Source organism: Brienomyrus brachyistius, chromosome 9 (assembly GCF_023856365.1).
Source record: "Brienomyrus brachyistius isolate T26 chromosome 9, BBRACH_0.4, whole genome shotgun sequence".
NCBI classification, from domain to species: Eukaryota; Metazoa; Chordata; class Actinopteri; order Osteoglossiformes; family Mormyridae; genus Brienomyrus; species Brienomyrus brachyistius.
Window position 1 is genome coordinate 4541959 of NC_064541.1, and position 15803 is coordinate 4557761.

At 41.4% G+C, this 15803-nt stretch overlaps 2 protein-coding genes across 3 annotated transcripts; one reads left to right on the forward strand and one right to left on the reverse strand.

Annotated features, from left to right (window-relative positions):
• The first annotated feature begins 367 nt into the window (after window positions 1-367).
• Window positions 368-6654, forward strand: LOC125748309 (uncharacterized). Of its 2 annotated transcripts, none has more exons than XM_049024299.1 (7): window positions 368-893; window positions 1643-1702; window positions 2443-2575; window positions 3815-4032; window positions 4137-5213; window positions 5319-5487; window positions 5990-6654. In XM_049024299.1, exons 4-7 carry the CDS (start codon window positions 3822-3824, stop codon window positions 6114-6116), a joined length of 1584 nt encoding a protein of 527 aa, XP_048880256.1. In that variant the 5' UTR covers window positions 368-893; window positions 1643-1702; window positions 2443-2575; window positions 3815-3821; the 3' UTR covers window positions 6117-6654. The 2 variants fall into 2 exon arrangements, with proteins under 2 accessions (XP_048880256.1, XP_048880257.1); XM_049024300.1 differs by having other exon boundaries at window positions 3850-4032.
• Window positions 6655-13013: 6359 nt separating this feature from the next.
• LOC125748347 (uncharacterized) lies at window positions 13014-15370 on the reverse strand. The gene is made up of 2 exons (XM_049024379.1): window positions 14536-15370; window positions 13014-13789 (listed from the first exon to the last, which is right to left on the reverse strand). Exons 1-2 carry the CDS (start codon window positions 14541-14543, stop codon window positions 13072-13074), a joined length of 726 nt encoding a protein of 241 aa, XP_048880336.1. The 5' UTR covers window positions 14544-15370; the 3' UTR covers window positions 13014-13071.
• Window positions 15371-15803: the final 433 nt, after the last annotated feature.

Consider the following 15803-nt stretch of genomic DNA (forward strand, 5'->3'; position numbering starts at 1 on the left):
AAAACACAATTTTCCTGCTTCAATCACAGCGGACTTTTGTAAACTATTAAATATAATATTTTTGTTATATGTACAACATTAATGTGTGATTATAATCAAATTTATTTGTTAAAACTACAAATACTGGGAACAAAAACAGTGAAATACTTTAATACTTATAACAAAACAATTTTGTTAATTTGACGTGTAAATATTGTAAAAATTATAGTCTTAGTCAGTTGTTTTTCAAAAATACAAGAATTATATGTAAGTCACTTTTCAAGTTTATACTGTAGGCATTTACTGGGCCTACTTTTAACATGATCATGAAATGATGCAAATTCAGGTTTATGACTAATAAAAATGTTTTCACAGAAGATGTGAACCTGAGAGGTTGCCTCTCTATTTATAGGCTATATAAAAATATACAATTATAATTGTTTACATTATGTGTTTTTTTTAATCATTCGGGCTATTTGCAGCCTATTGTTGAGTAACCTATAAGAAATTATCATTTAACGCCTAAGTAATGCTTCTGTTCAGTCATAATGCTTGTATTCTTTATGTTTCTTTTAATGACAATGTGATACTTAGACTAGACTACTGTTTTGGGTTATGTTAGCAATGTCTCATTATTACAGGCTAAACAAACTTACAATGCCACCTATAGGATTTCTATGGTGCCTCCTCTTCACAGAGCTGTAGGTCACTCTGCTGCACTGAGTGCGCCTAATTTTGAATGTGCATCTGATGCTCGTCTCTGATTGGATAATGACGTGAGGGCGGGAGCACGCACCATTTGCAGAGTGGAGAAGGAGAAGACAGAAAACGTCGAAGTCTTTAGGACAAATTACAAACATACGATTTGAATTTTCTTTTGATGATCTGTGTTTGTTCATCAGAAAGTTTGCACGGTAAGTTTAATATTTTGGCGACTTTTTTTCGAGAAAAAAACATCACAAGCACCAGTTGATACTCAGACCAATGCTTGATAACTTAGCGCTAGCATGCTAGTTCAGCGAAAAAGCACGGGCAAACTTTTGAAATACTAAAAATGATCACCTGCGTCTTTTGTAAAAAGATATTGGTCACATTAAGAGGCTATGTACTACATTGCAGAGTGCATAGGAATGAGCCTTGTTGTCTTTTTAAATGTGTTGGCGCCAGTTGCAGTCAAACATTCACCACTTACTCTGCTTTCAAGGGGCATTTTTATCGTGTGCACAATGCACCTGCACTTCAAGCTGCTCCTAAAGCTCTTGTTGCAGATTTAAAATGTGCTGTTTCATTATGTGCCCGCCATTTTCAAACAGTGAAAGAGCTAGTGTCCCACTTAAATGATCATATTGCAGAGGGCAGGTCTGTGTCATGTCCAGTAAGTGGTTGTAAGCATGTGTTTACAAAAAATTCATCATTTACTTCTCACATGTGTAGGAAGCATAAAGCATGTTCCCCAGATGGTATTGATGACATGTACAAGAAATCTCGCCCTCAGTCCCTAAATGACGGTACAGAATATTCAGAAAACACACATGAAGCCATGCCATCTGCTAGTTCAGCCAGTGATATGCCAGAAAATGATAGTCAGTCTTTTCTCAGAAACATGTGTCTCTTTTACCTTAAACTGCAAGGACAGCTGCTAATTCCTGCCTCTACCATACAGAGTATTGCTGAGGAAATGCAGAATGTGCACGAATTGGGTCAAGCCTACACAATAAATAAGGTAAGTTGTTTACTAAAAAATGAAATGAGCCTATCAGATGAAGCTGTCACTAAAATCTGTGACTGCATTAAAGAGTCAGATTTGTTCTCTGCTTGCCATCAAGGACAATTAGGAACAACACACACCAGAAATCAAACATTCAAAAAAATGTTTAAATACACAGAACCCAAGAAAGTGCCATTGGGAATGGATGAAAACATGATAGAAAAATTTGCTTACTACATACCAATGGGAGAAACTCTGAAGAGCTTTTTAGAGTCACAGTTATGGAAGAATACACTGTCACAACAGTTTGGGGGTCCTGATGTAGAGATTTTTAAGGATTTATATGATGGAAAAAATTTCAAATGTCACCAGTTCTTTAATGAAAACCCTGAAAGCCTCAAACTGATTTTGTTCCAAGATTCATTTGAGGTAGTGAATCCCCTGGGTTCTGCTAAAAAGATGCACAAACTTCTTGCAGTCTATCTGTCATTAGCAAATTTACCCATTCATTTGCGTTCAAATACAGATAATGTGTTTTTAGTCTTGTTGTGTGTTGAGAATGACTTCAAGCGTTTTGGAATAACCAAAGTTTTTTCAGAGTTGTTGGAAGATCTGAAATCTTTGGAAACAGATGGATTAGATGTAGATGGAGAAACAGTAAAAGGGGGTCTTTACTGTATTGCTGGGGACAACTTGGGTTCTCATTGCATAGGAGGGTTTACAGAAAACTTCAGCTGCTCTCAATATTTCTGCAGGTACTGTGAAGTAACACGAAGTGAGTTTTATGCTGATCCGAATGCCTGTGGTCCTCCACGCACTCCGGAAACGTATGACGCAGCTGTTGCTGATCTCCAGGCTGAAACTATCCAAGACGTTAGAGGAATAAAGGTAAACTCCATCTTCAATACCCTTCAGTCTTTTCACGTATCCCAGCCTGGTCTCCCACCTTGTCTAGGTCATGACCTCTTTGAAGGAGTTGTGTCATATGATCTAGCACTGTACCTGAAGAACATTATAAAAAATAAAAAATGGTTCACATACTCCCTTTTAAACAGGCGCATTAAACAGTTTAAATATAAAGGATCCGAAGCACTTACAAAGCCATGTACTGTCAAACCTGACGGATCCAAATTATCAGGGCAAGCCGTTCAAAACTGGAACCTTTTGAGATTGCTGCCAGTTTTGATTGGTGACAAAGTGAAAAACCATGAGGATGAAGTATGGCAGTTAGCTCTCCAGTTAAAAGACATTGTGGATCTTATTTGTGCTCAGAGCATTTCCTTGTCCCAGATAGCATTTGCTGACATTTTGATCCAAGAGTATTTGGAGATGAGAAAGATGTTGTTTCCTGAAATTCAACTAAAACCCAAGCACCACTATTTGCGCCATTATTCAGCACTGTTGTTGAAATTTGGTCCATTGATGAGGTTATGGACGCTTAGGTTTGAATGTAAACACAGTTATTTTAAAAGATGTGCCAGACACTTGAAAAGCTTCAAAAATATTTGTCAAACTTTGTCAACACGTCATCAGATGTATCAGGCTTATCTTTTAGCTGGGCAAGAATGCCGTGAACTGCTGCAAGTGAAGGAGAGCTGTGTGTTTTATCCCAACCTCTACAGTGACACTATTCAGCATGCAGTCAGGGAGTTAGCTTTTTCAGAAAGCAATACCACAGTTACCACAGACATTCACTACAAGGGTACTGCATATAAAAAGGGACAGTTTCTTGTGTACAGAAATGACGAGTGTATGGAGTTTGGTGAACTTCTACTCATCTTGATTCAAAATGACACATCTGTGTATGTTCTGATGGATATCCACAAAGGCATCTTCCTCTTAGAATACCATCTGTATTCTGTGACACAGGACAGTCTTGGGTTACAGTGTATTAACATTAATGACCTGCCTGACTTCTATCCTTTGGTATCATACATTCTTGAAGGACACCGAGTCATTCCACTAAAGCACAGTATTGTGGCAAAATAACGTCCAATTATTAGCTCACTTCTCACTGTAAATAGTTTAACATTAATATAAGTGTTACCTGATCCATACCCTGCTCCATTAAGTGTATGAACTCTATGTGATTTTCTAATTTGTTTGGTGGTGGCATTTCTTCTTCAGTGCAAATATGAGTGACTCAGGGCGAACCTTCCTAGATGTCGCCATTACGGAAGTCCTACCAGAACTTCAAGCAGTGAACAAAAACATCCTGGAAGAGCACTTGCAGTCCATCGGAGTTGAGACAAGTGATGATCTACGCTTCGTAACGGAGGCAGATTTGATGACAGCATTAAGACCTGTACAAGCGAGAAAGCTTCTTTCTGCTTGGAAACAGAAATGTAAGTAAAAACAACAGACAACTATTCAAAATCAAAAGTAGAGATGGTCATGGACAGACATACAGTGTGAATCATAATTGTATTTTTTTTTTGCAATTTAAAAGACCAAACTCCAGAGAACAGCTCGCTATCATCTGTGGAAGCCTCACCCACCCAGTCGCTGTCATTGCTCTCTGTTTCACCCCAAAGTCTATCATCAACCTCTTCCAGCAGCCCAGGACGTGACATACATTGGGATGACAACTTCGAAATTCCATGGAGTAAACTTCCTGCAGAAGTTATGCATTTTCTTGAGAGGGGGAAAAGGCCTCGGCCAAAACTGAGGAGGCAAATGGTCCGGATTGTTGTGACTGAGATGATGGAAAAATGCCCTCATGTAGGTAGAAAACATTCAATTGACGTTGCAAAAAAAATGGTAGCAAAATATCCCAATTCTCTGCAAGATGTCATAGAGGGTGATATTGTTGGTGCAGGCTACCTTTCCCTTGTCAAACAGTTGCAGAACAGAATTGAAAATGTAAGGCGCACTTCAACACCCAAAATAAGAAAAAGAAAACATCAGACTGACTCAGACCACACAGACGAGATCCCATTAGAAGAAAGAGCAGCAATGCAGGATACATATGGGTGCCTTAAATGGAATGTAGAATTTCTGCCTCTTGAAGAAACTCCAGAGAGCCAACAGCAAAAGATGGAGAAACTCAAGGTGATGTTCCAACAAGCTGACGCCAATCCAGAAGAGGTAAAAAGTCTAATGAAGTCCACTTATTACACACAGCGTCAACATGTCAATCAGGGGAAAAGTATCAAATGCCTTAGAGAGGAGTGGCCATTTTGGTTTGATGAACTTGGCATGTCGGTCCACTTCAAGGAACTTACTGGGATTGACCTCAAAGAGACATTCACACGAAATTTGGACTTGAAGGGGAAAAGGCTTCTGGAGTACATGACCACAGTTGCTGTCAGCAAAAGCAAGACGTTCCTTCAGACTTATGCAAGGCTTCAGAGGATACGGGGACCGCAGAGTGGCTGCTCAGATGATGTGAAAGAGATGGTCCTGCTTCTGCTCAGCTACTTTGATGAGAAGGAGGAGTACATGCTTTTCCATGTTGAAGATACATGTCTGGCAGATGAGGTACAACTGGAGCAAGTGCCTCTGACACCCACTATTATTGTGTGTGGTAAGTCTGTTTCATAGCTCTCTTTTTTTTTTTATTGCACTTTTTATAGAATGTCATGTGACTGCTGTGCTTATTAATATAACCTGTTAAATTATTTGTTCACAGGACAGTCCTGCTATTCCTCAAGAAGATACATGCTGAGTATTGATCGGAACCTCGTCAGCACAAACATATCCTCCTTCGTTTCTGCACTGTGCCTCATGTTCGGGAGCTACTACAATTTTAACATCCATTATCCATCTGAGCTGGCTTCCACTCTGGAGTTTCTTCAGAGGTGAGCAAATAAGGCTTCTTATTTCTGGACTGATAACTGAGACTCTGGAATCTGGCTCTGATGTGGTTGGAGTTCAGGTCTGGCACTGAGTCTCGGTTCGGTTTGGACCCAGATTCAGAGTGTTTTTTTTTTTTTTTTTTTATAAAATAAGTCTGAATCCGGGTCCAAGCCTGGCCGAGACTCAGGGCTAGACCAAGGGTCAGCTGACGTCTGACTACCTATAACCTTTTGCTTTGGATTTTAAAATGCAAAAGTGTGATTTATCACTGCAAAAGATACTCGTGAAGGGTGCCAATACTTTTGACCATGCATTGTTCACTTCCCCACAGCATTTTGGTTATATTTTGTCTTGAACGTGGTGAAACCAATTGTTGTTTGTAGTTTGGCCATGACTGTGTATATATACACGTATATACTTAATTTTTATTTACTTACTTTGTACTTGTATTTTAACTGATCAATTACAAAACGCTTAATATACTTTTATGTTTTTATTCTACAGGTGTTTCTTCTGCATGAACCCAGAAAAAGGAACCAAAGTAGAGAACAAAAACTCGAAGCATCATCTCAGTGTGAACCCTCGAGTCCTCACCCTGATTCAGGATCTCGCCGACCACGAGTGGCGCTAAGCCTAAGTATTGACTCTCTGTGGACTGTTAGGTTTAAGTACACATTGTGGATTTAACAAAGTAAAACTTTTTCTGGTCGAATGCATGAAGCCAGTTCATGAATGATTCATGAAGATGTTCTTGCTTTGAAGGAATGTTCCAGTTTTGTTTGTTTTTTTAACCATGCTGCTACTGCAGTGTTTCTAGACCACCTGTATAGGTTTGTTTCACCACAGGTGGTTTTCCTGATGTGTTTTTTGACCAAGGCCATGGTTGTGGTGACCGCAGGGTGCGTGTTGCATTGCATGGTGATTATGATAATTTTGGCACAATGTAATTTTTGTTTTAAAATCTTAACTATTTAACTTTTCCTGGTAGAGTGTCTAGCAAATGCTTTTTTCATGAACATGGTTCTTGCTTGCAGGAATGTTCAACAGCTTTATAGCTTTTGATTCAATTGTGTAGTTGATGTGCGCCTTGCATATTATGTTAGTTGGAAAAATGCATCCAACTGTTGTCATTTGCTTTATTGGCTGCAAAATAAATTTCCCAAAAGTGATATTTCTCTCGTCTTTTCTCAAGATGCATTTTTGCATGTTTAGCTATAGGAATAGCAGTAATTAGTTTGTTAATTAGGTTTATGACTAAAATTTTACATTAAAACATAAAATACAGCATGTATGTATGTATAATATACAGAGCAACTCCATTTAATATGCACAGTTTTGACGTTGTTCTACCAGTTTAAATTAGTTTTTTGTTTGATATTTCCCTGTTAATTTTACAATTTATGAATCCACAATAAGCAATTATTACATGTAAAAGATACAGGAAATAGTCTATTTATATATAACATCATTGTGTGATATTAACTTCTTTTTTTTGTAGATTTAACAGTTTTTGTGTCATTTACTGTAAATCAATTTACATATTGCATCTGTAAAGCGATCTATTGTGCTGCTGTATTTTTTAAAGGACGTTCCTGGTAACCCCAGCTGCCAGCGTTTTCCTGTAAAAACAGCACTTTTTTTTTTACAGTGTATCTTACCCTGCAGCCTGTATAAAACCGCTGCGGTTGTGAGTCATGGGGTAACCCATGTCTCAACAGGAGGGATGGTACATATAATACAACAACATTTTTACACTATAAATTTTTCCAATTTTGCAAAAAACTACTGTAGAGCATGCCTTATATGTTGTAAACATAATGCGCAGGGCAATCTAAGACCCAAACGAGGCCAATTCCCTAACCCTACACAACTGTTTCAGGCAATACATATGGACTTTGTGGAATTAACATGGTCACAGGGAGTGAAATACTGCCTAGTGATAATAGACACTTTTTCAAAGTGGGTGGAGATATACCCAGTAAAACATTGCGATGCAATCACAGTTGCCAAATGCCTGGTGTCCCACTGCTCATTCTGCCCTTACCAGACGCCTCATTCGCGGAGTAACAGTGGAAGTCCGCTACAAAGGCACGAAGAAACAATAGGTTTTCGTTGTCTCAACCCGGTGAAGAAAACAGCTGAACTGTACTCCTTTAGGATGGCTCTGGTAGGGTGTCCATGGTGGGCTAAGGGAATATTGGGAAGTCTTTTCTGTCTTATGGTAATGTTGATTCTATGGCTGGTACCAGACACTGAGGTGCAGGAGAAGAAAAGGTGGACTCCGGACGGAGTGCACCTCACTAGCATAAAAGGAGACGAAACCCATCCATTCCTACGGAACTATTGGTATCGATATGTATATGATGTGGTATCCAATAAGAATTTGACTAACTGCTACAAAGGCAAATGGTGATAGAGAATCGCATGGCGCTAGATCTTCTCACTGCAGCGCAGGGAGGAGTGTGCGTATTGTTGAACCAAACCTGTTGTACATACATTCCTGACAATGTGCATTCACCCAACATGACTAAGGCAATGCAAAGGCTGAAGGACTTGTAAATTGCTATGACCACCGACACAAGGACGCAGAACGACTATTGGATGTCCTGGTTCACTACCGGGGCTTGGTGGTCCATATTACTCAAATTGAGTATACCATTTTTTGCATTCTTTGTGATGTTCTTCTGTTGTTGTATCACAGTGATACCTTGTTTTCGTATAATGATTAATTCTGCCCTGAGCTCTGCTTTCCGAGCCCAGGAGAATATGTTTTTGTCCCTCACCCAAAACATGGAAACAGATGCAGATGAAGAGGAGCAGGGGTGGATGCATGACGCACCATGACGGACAGGCCGAAATCCTCACCGGCATGGCCCAGTCCCGAAGTTTAGAGATGCTACACCCTTGTCTCTTTTTATATCACAGCAAATGTATAATTAACATGATAAACAGGAGGGACTGTTAGAGTGTATCTGTGTATTTTATCATATTATTATCCTCCTATATGTGTACGTGCAACCCTTAACAACTAACCCATGGCCCAGAAAGGGTTGCAGACAAGATGTCCTCACAGGGGCCTACCAGATTGTGACGCAGGAATAAGAGACCTTGAGAAAGGAAACAGATTCTGTCAACATAGCAGGGGGCCCACCTTGAGATATGTAATGCTTTGTATTAACCCTGTTTCACGGAGGCCTCACACAGCATTGACTAGTTAAAGACAAGACCCATGTAACCCCTCCCCTACCCTATAAATAAAGAAGCCAAGGGACTGTCCGGTGTGACACTCAACAGAGGCGCAGATACTGTCTGTTGCACCTGAAGTGGGCACCCTTGCGCAAGTAAAACAGAAAGACGTGTGCTGTCTCGATTATTCCTGGGTCCTAGAAGTGGAAGTGTGTGAGTGGTAAGCTGCGGCGCTTCCTCACACAGGAGATTGTAGGAGTGAAAGCTACGGCGCTTTCTCCAACATAACTAGATTGTAGGAGTGAAAGCTACGGCGCTTTCTCCTAACAGACTTTCAGTTTCATGATGCAGGCCCCAGGTGCTACACAGTTAATGGTCCCTGAGTGCACCACAGCTTTCGCTATAAAACAATCTCTCTACAGCCATATTTGGGGGCTGCCACAGGGGTGGCCAGAGGTTTCCAAGGAGGGATGTGGCCGCCCCTTGGAGGCGCCCTTGACATTAAGAGGTGGGGAGATACAGTATATTGTCACACTGGGCCTCCTGACCCTTTGGGCCAGTAAGGCCAGTGTCTCTCTCCGGTAGGCGATCACCTCTTTATGGTGTCTTTCATACTGCTCCATCAGGGCTGCCGGTTCCTCCCGGATGCCCCTCAGAACAGATATTTTTTCCACCTTCAGACCTGAGGAGCTCTTCACTACATTGGCAGCGAATGTTTCTGCACCAGTGGGCTTGAGTGCGTGGGGGGAAGGAGGGGCGTGTGGTGACAAGGAAGCAGGATGGTTGGGGTTTGGTGATCTACCAGACTGAAAGGTATTCTGGGGACTCAGGGGACAGTGTCGCCCTGATGTAGAGGGGCCTATAGGAGGGATGGCTGATGTAGAGGAGCCAGGTGTGGAGGTGCCACACATTGAGGAACCCTGGTGATCACACTACAGGGGGACAAATGTTGGTGGGCCAAGAGGAAGTGGCTGGGGAGTAGAAAGCACAGATGTCTGGGAGGTGGGTAGACTACAGAGATTTATGCACCCCGGGACTCCCTCAAGTGCTTCTGAGATCTAGGATGGCCAATACTCGGTCCTCCCCAGGAGTGAGAGAATGCAGACTGGTGCTCCCCCCAGCCCACCTCACCTGCTCCCTCCAGAGTGCTGCAACCATCCTTTTGGTGATGCTGACATCGTCCCTGCACTTCCTCCTCATACCCTCTGCCAGGCGGCAGCAGCCATGGCCCGCAGAATGTATCTTTTTTCTTTCATCTCCTGCTATATATTTTCCTGATATATATTTGTCTTTTGCAAAGTGCATCGTGGTATAGGAAACGTACCCCAGAGCAGGACTTCAGACTAAACCATTTTCGGGAAGGGTAGGTGTGCTTGGGGTGAAAAAACTTTACATTAACTGGTGAGATAGATTAATTTTATCTGTACTTTTTTGAATATGAAGAATTATATTATTTTGGGGGATATCTCCCTATTTTAATGCTGGAGGGAGCCCCTCCCCCCAAATTTATGCCTGACCCACAAACCCACACACTGTTCACAGATGAGAACAGCGCAGACCCTGCACGGTCATGTTTGGCAACTCCTTCCAATTTTATAGCCCAAACCAGGAGTAAAAGATGTCGAAAATCAGACCCTTCATAAACTTTTCTATCTTCAATGATACTCCATAATGCTGCTTAAAATGAAGCAATGCACGCACAAGTTAAAGCTCTTTTCGTTTTAATGAATGAGGAAAGAAATAGTTTTGGATAAAGAAATGAATTAGTCTTTTTTTTCCATGTGAGCATCCTCCTGCAGCCTTTAAATATGGAAAAGTGGCTGATGGATGGACTTCTGAGTGAAACTCATTACCCCAAATTTTCTTAAATTGGCTTATATATTTACAACATGGTGACTGCAACAATAATACTCCTACGACTGTGGTGTTCTACCTAGAGCACCACTAGAGGGAGCTCACACATTCTATTGTACTTGCCACAGTAACAACAGTGATGTATAGGAACAGTTAGAAGCCGGTAATTTATATATAAAAAATGTAATTTCATTAATCTGAATGGGTGGGCCCAGCTGTCAATCCCACCCAGGCCTATCCATAGCTCCGCCTCTGTGTCAGTCCATCTCTTTGCAGTCCAAGTTGTACATCTACCAATCTGGACAGCAAATTTACAACCGTTCTGTTTCGGTGGTTATATTTAAGGAATGTCACATTAGTAAATTCACGCTTTACATGAACATCTGAAATGGGCAGAGACAAAATCTGCAGTACAGGCAGACCAATGTCTTTAAAACTCCTTTTTCCTTCAGCACCCTCATACTGCAAAACCTCAATCCAAAGTTCTCCATGTTGTTCATCTCTGTGAAACTGCAACAGGAGTGCTCTCTCCACTGGTTTTCTAATTCACCAAGGGAACAGGAAAGGCCCTCTTTTGGTAGGCTGCCTACTGCAGGTAATCTTACCCGGGGATGTAGCATCTCCAGCTTACTCAAGTGACTCTGGAAGTCGCATTTGATACTGTGTCCGGAAGCAGTCCATGCTGCGCTTAGGAATGACGTCTGTTTTAGTGTAGAATTGACTGTAAATTCCTAGCAAAAAAAACTGCCAGAAAAGTATTGCAAAATTGCTGTTAATCACTGTAAAACCCCCAGCTCCATGGGTGTCCCTACAGGTGGCTGCCCTTTGCTGCCAGGCTTGCTGTCACCTTCGTCTGTGCCCATGTGTCAAGTAGGGCAAAATGGGGTAGGTGAAAATAGAATTTCCCCAAGGGGAGTAACAAAGTACCTTCCTTTCATTTAGAAAAGAATTCCAAAATGTCTTTTACAGGTTTTGTCGTATGTAAATTACAGCAATTGTCTTTTTTAAACAGAAAAATAACAATTAACTGTAATCTAGTTTAAAATGTTATCATGTATTCTATTCAAATTATTGAAGTTACCTGGCAACTGGAATTGGCAAATACTATTGATTCCAATGAAACATTTGAAACCACAAAATCACATGAAGAAAACGTACGCTGACCGTTACTGAAACGACCTGGTATCTGTTTCATACCTCACTTTACAACACACAGGACTTTTTTTTAACAATTTAAAGGCACAAGTTATTTTACGTCATGGCCAAGCCACCTTTGCTAGTTTAATGGCAGAAAAATAGTCAAAGCCAGGCGCCTGGTCCACAAGGAATGTACTCAGTCACTGCTGTGTTTATGCTTTAAACATGCTATAAACTAATTTTTTCTAACATTTTCTTTAAGAGCTAGGTGCACTTGCACCTTGGTGGATTGCTATTATATTTGTGGATTTGCCAGGTAGAAGAAAAGAATGCTTCTCTACAGAGATACAGAAACAAATCTGCTTGTACACAATGTGAAAGCGTTTGAGCAGACCATCTACAACAGCAGGATTCCACCAAAGTAGAGGTCTGCATTCCCGTAGAATCCATGGCAATTAAGTGCAGGGCAGGACAAACTTTCATTTTTGAATGCAGGAGCACAAGGGAAGTGACTGATATGCTCGCAGTAAAAAGAATGAAACAAGTGCTTTTTGTTATCAAACAATTATTTATTTGCATGAGTAAATAGAAAATTACACCACAAAGTATAGCACGATATCACAACATTACATTGTCTCAAAGCGCTTTAGAGCACCCCCACCCAAAGCCCGCAGTGAGTAAGCCATAGGCGACAGTGGCAAGGAAAAACTCCCTAGAAGGAAGAAACCTTGGGAGGCACCAGACTCAAAGGGGAAGCCCAAACCTCCAGGGGCCGGCAGGGAGAGTGAAAAACACACACATCAGATAACTGCAACAGGTATTCTTCTACATATCCTATACATATGCATGGTACAGTGGTTAGCACTGTTGCCTCACACCTCTGGGAACATTTATCCATTTTCTAAAACCGCTTCTCCTGTTCAGGGATGTGGGGATCAATTTGCCTTTTGGAACAGGCGGTCAGATGGATCCCAGAGGCTACAGGCACGAGGCAGGGAACAACCCAGGATGGGACACCAACCCATCACAGGGCAGGCTCACACACACAGATCATTCACACACACACACACAAACACACACACAAAAACTCACCATTCATTCACACACCATTCATAAACACCATTCACACACCAGTCACTCACACAGCATTCACTCACACACACACCATTCATAAACACCATTCACTCACACACACCATTCACTCCCCATTCACACACATAGACCATTCACATACACCATATACTCACACACACCATTCACTCACACACGCCATTACCACTCACACTCACTCACACACCTGTCACTCACACACACCATTCACTCACACCATTCTCATACACACACACACACACACACACACACACACACCACTTACACACACCATTCACACCCATCATTACCAAACACACTCACATACCATTGACATATACCACATTCCCATTTAATGTGGACACCTTCACACTGCCTGCTTCTAGATTATTTATGTTCAGGTGTTCCACTAATAATTTGTCCACTTTAGTTCCAGCAATTTCCCAATTAAGAGCATTCAGCTGGAATTCACTGTCTACAACCTCTATCTCCACATCCATAATTTCCAATTCAAATTCTGAATTAAAACCCCTCTCTGCAGTCTCCTCCAATTTGACCTCTCCAATTTGTATTTCGACAATTTCAAATTTATCATTTACACCATCTAGCTCAAACTGGCAGAGGTCGACCACTACGGCTCCTATTTTCAGCCTGTCTTGGTGGTCATCTGCAGGCTTTATGTAGACTGTCCTTTCATTTAACAGAAAAACCTCTAACCCATGCATGTCTAACCCCTTATCCCTCCCAGGCTGGTTGATGGGTGGAGTTGCTGGGGAGCACTCTCCTTCTTCACCCCAGCAGATGATCTCATCCCACTTGTCCCAGGCTGCCCAATACACATCATCCGTCCAGCTAACTGCCTTGGCAATTGGCTTTCGGGTGTGTGACACGATGGAACGGTCAGCCTGGTCAGAGGGTGATTCTGCTGGGGAGCACAGCTCTTCCTCATCTTCCCTGTCAATCACTTCCATCCACTTGTCCCAAGTTGCCCAGTATCGATCGTTGCTCCAGCTGACAGCTTTTGCAATTCGTTTGTTTCTGAATGAGGAAAAACACACAGGCAATACAATAGAGCTGTCAGTCACTCCTGGCACATGGAATTCAGTTCTGCACTGACACCTTCGCAATGAACAACTGCATTATAGCATAGGAAACTAGTTAACTTTCACATACAATTTACATATAATCAAGACAGAAGCCTGGAACAATTTTAAATTTTACTAAATGGCAATATACTGATTTTAGTCACCAAACAAACTTTTCAGGTCTTGCTTCACTACTTTTATCTGTGTTTGTTGCAATACATCTGCCCTCTCCTGGTCTGCTGGAATATCATTGCTGTAGGCAACACCGAGCACAACCACCCGCATCCTCTTCCGAATGCAACATGAAAGCGCGGGAAAGCGCACGTGCAAAAGTGAAATATCATCTAGACTTTGCGGCACAGGAAACTAGCCGACTTGCACATAAAATTTAAATATAACCAACACAGTAGCCCGCAACAATATTCACTTTATTTAAAAGCAATGAACTAATTTACTCACAAGCAAGCGCAATTATTTACTTAAGCGCAGTAAAGCGCACGCGGAAAAGCGAAATATCAACTACACTTTGCGCATAAAATTTAAATATAATTAACATTGTACCCCGGAACAAAATCACTTTATTTAAAAGCAATATACTGACTTTACTCACCAAACATATTTTAATATACATGCAAATTTGACAGATACTAAATAATAAGAAAAATTATCCGATAAAATGGGAGCAGAAAAGCAACGTACCTCGTCATCTTGGTGCAGAAAACAAGTGAAGCCGCGTCTTTCAAACCGGCAGCGTCCCACGTGCCGAAGAGTCAAATGTAATCAAGCAACACGGCCCACACAATTAAATAATAACATCATAATAATTATAGCTCTTGTATAATTATTCTATATAATATTCTATAATGGGGGCGGCATGGTGGTGCAGTGGTTAGCACTGTTGCCTCACACCTCTGGGACCCAGGTTCGAATCTCCGCCTGGGTCACATGTATGTGGAGTTTGCATGTTCTCCCCATGTCGTCGTGGGGTTTCCTCCGGGTACTCCGGTTTCCCCCCACAGTCCAAAAACATGCTGAGGCTAATTGGACTTGCTAAATTGCCCATAGGAATGCATGTGAGAGTGAATGGTGTGTGAGTGTGCCCTGCGATGGGCTGGCCCCCCATCCTGGGTTGTTCCCAGCCTCGTGCCCATTGCTTCCGGGATAGGCTCCGGACTCCCCGCGACCCAATAGGATAAGCGGTTTGGAAAATGGATGGATGGATGGATATTCTATAATTAGAGGAACAGACTTTTATAAGTTAACTTGTACACCGAGAATAGTATACAACACCATAAGCATATAACCCTTAAAGGATGATTAATTAAAATTCGCACATTCATCCTGCATAACATAAAACAATGACTTAAAGAGACTTAATATGAAATGAACGCTACTGTCCGAGGGCATTTATCTCCACAAATCGCTATGTAACATAATGTCTTAAATACTCAGATTTTCAGAATGACAGAATCTTAACATTTAAAACTTTGTTTTGCGATACCGATACGTAGTGATATTGGTATGTGGAACAACGTTATGTTGCACACGCCTCCCACAATTCCTTGCCCTATTATATCATATCTTAGCCATTCTTATCCTACCACATACTATTCTATCTTACCTTAGCCATTCCTATCCTATCTTGGCCTATTCTATCATACCTTGGCCATTCTTATCCTGCCTCATCTTATTCTGTCTTATATTAGCCGTTCGAAACCAGCTTATTCTATCATATTTTAGCCGTACCTATCCTACCTTATGTTATTCCATCATACCTTAGCCGTTCCTATCATACCTTATCCTATCATATCTTTGCCCTTTTCATCCTACCACATCCTATTCTATCTTACCCTACCCGTTGCTATCCTACCTAATGCCATCTTAGCCGTCACTATCTTATCCGATTCTATCATATCTTAGCCGTTCATATGCTACCTTATTCTATTCCATCCTATCTTAACCATTCT

What these genes read in the sequence shown, in the direction of transcription:
- LOC125748309 (XM_049024299.1), top strand. Translation starts at nt 3,822, where the DNA reads ATGAGTGACTCAGGGCGAACCTTCCTAGATGTCGCCATTACGGAAGTC. An exon ending in TTCTGCTTGGAAACAGAAAT is followed by an intron (nt 4,033 to 4,136) that starts GTAAGTAAAAAC and finishes GCAATTTAAAAG; the next exon opens with ACCAAACTCCAGAGAACAGC. An exon ending in ACCCACTATTATTGTGTGTG is followed by an intron (nt 5,214 to 5,318) that starts GTAAGTCTGTTT and finishes ATTTGTTCACAG; the next exon opens with GACAGTCCTGCTATTCCTCA.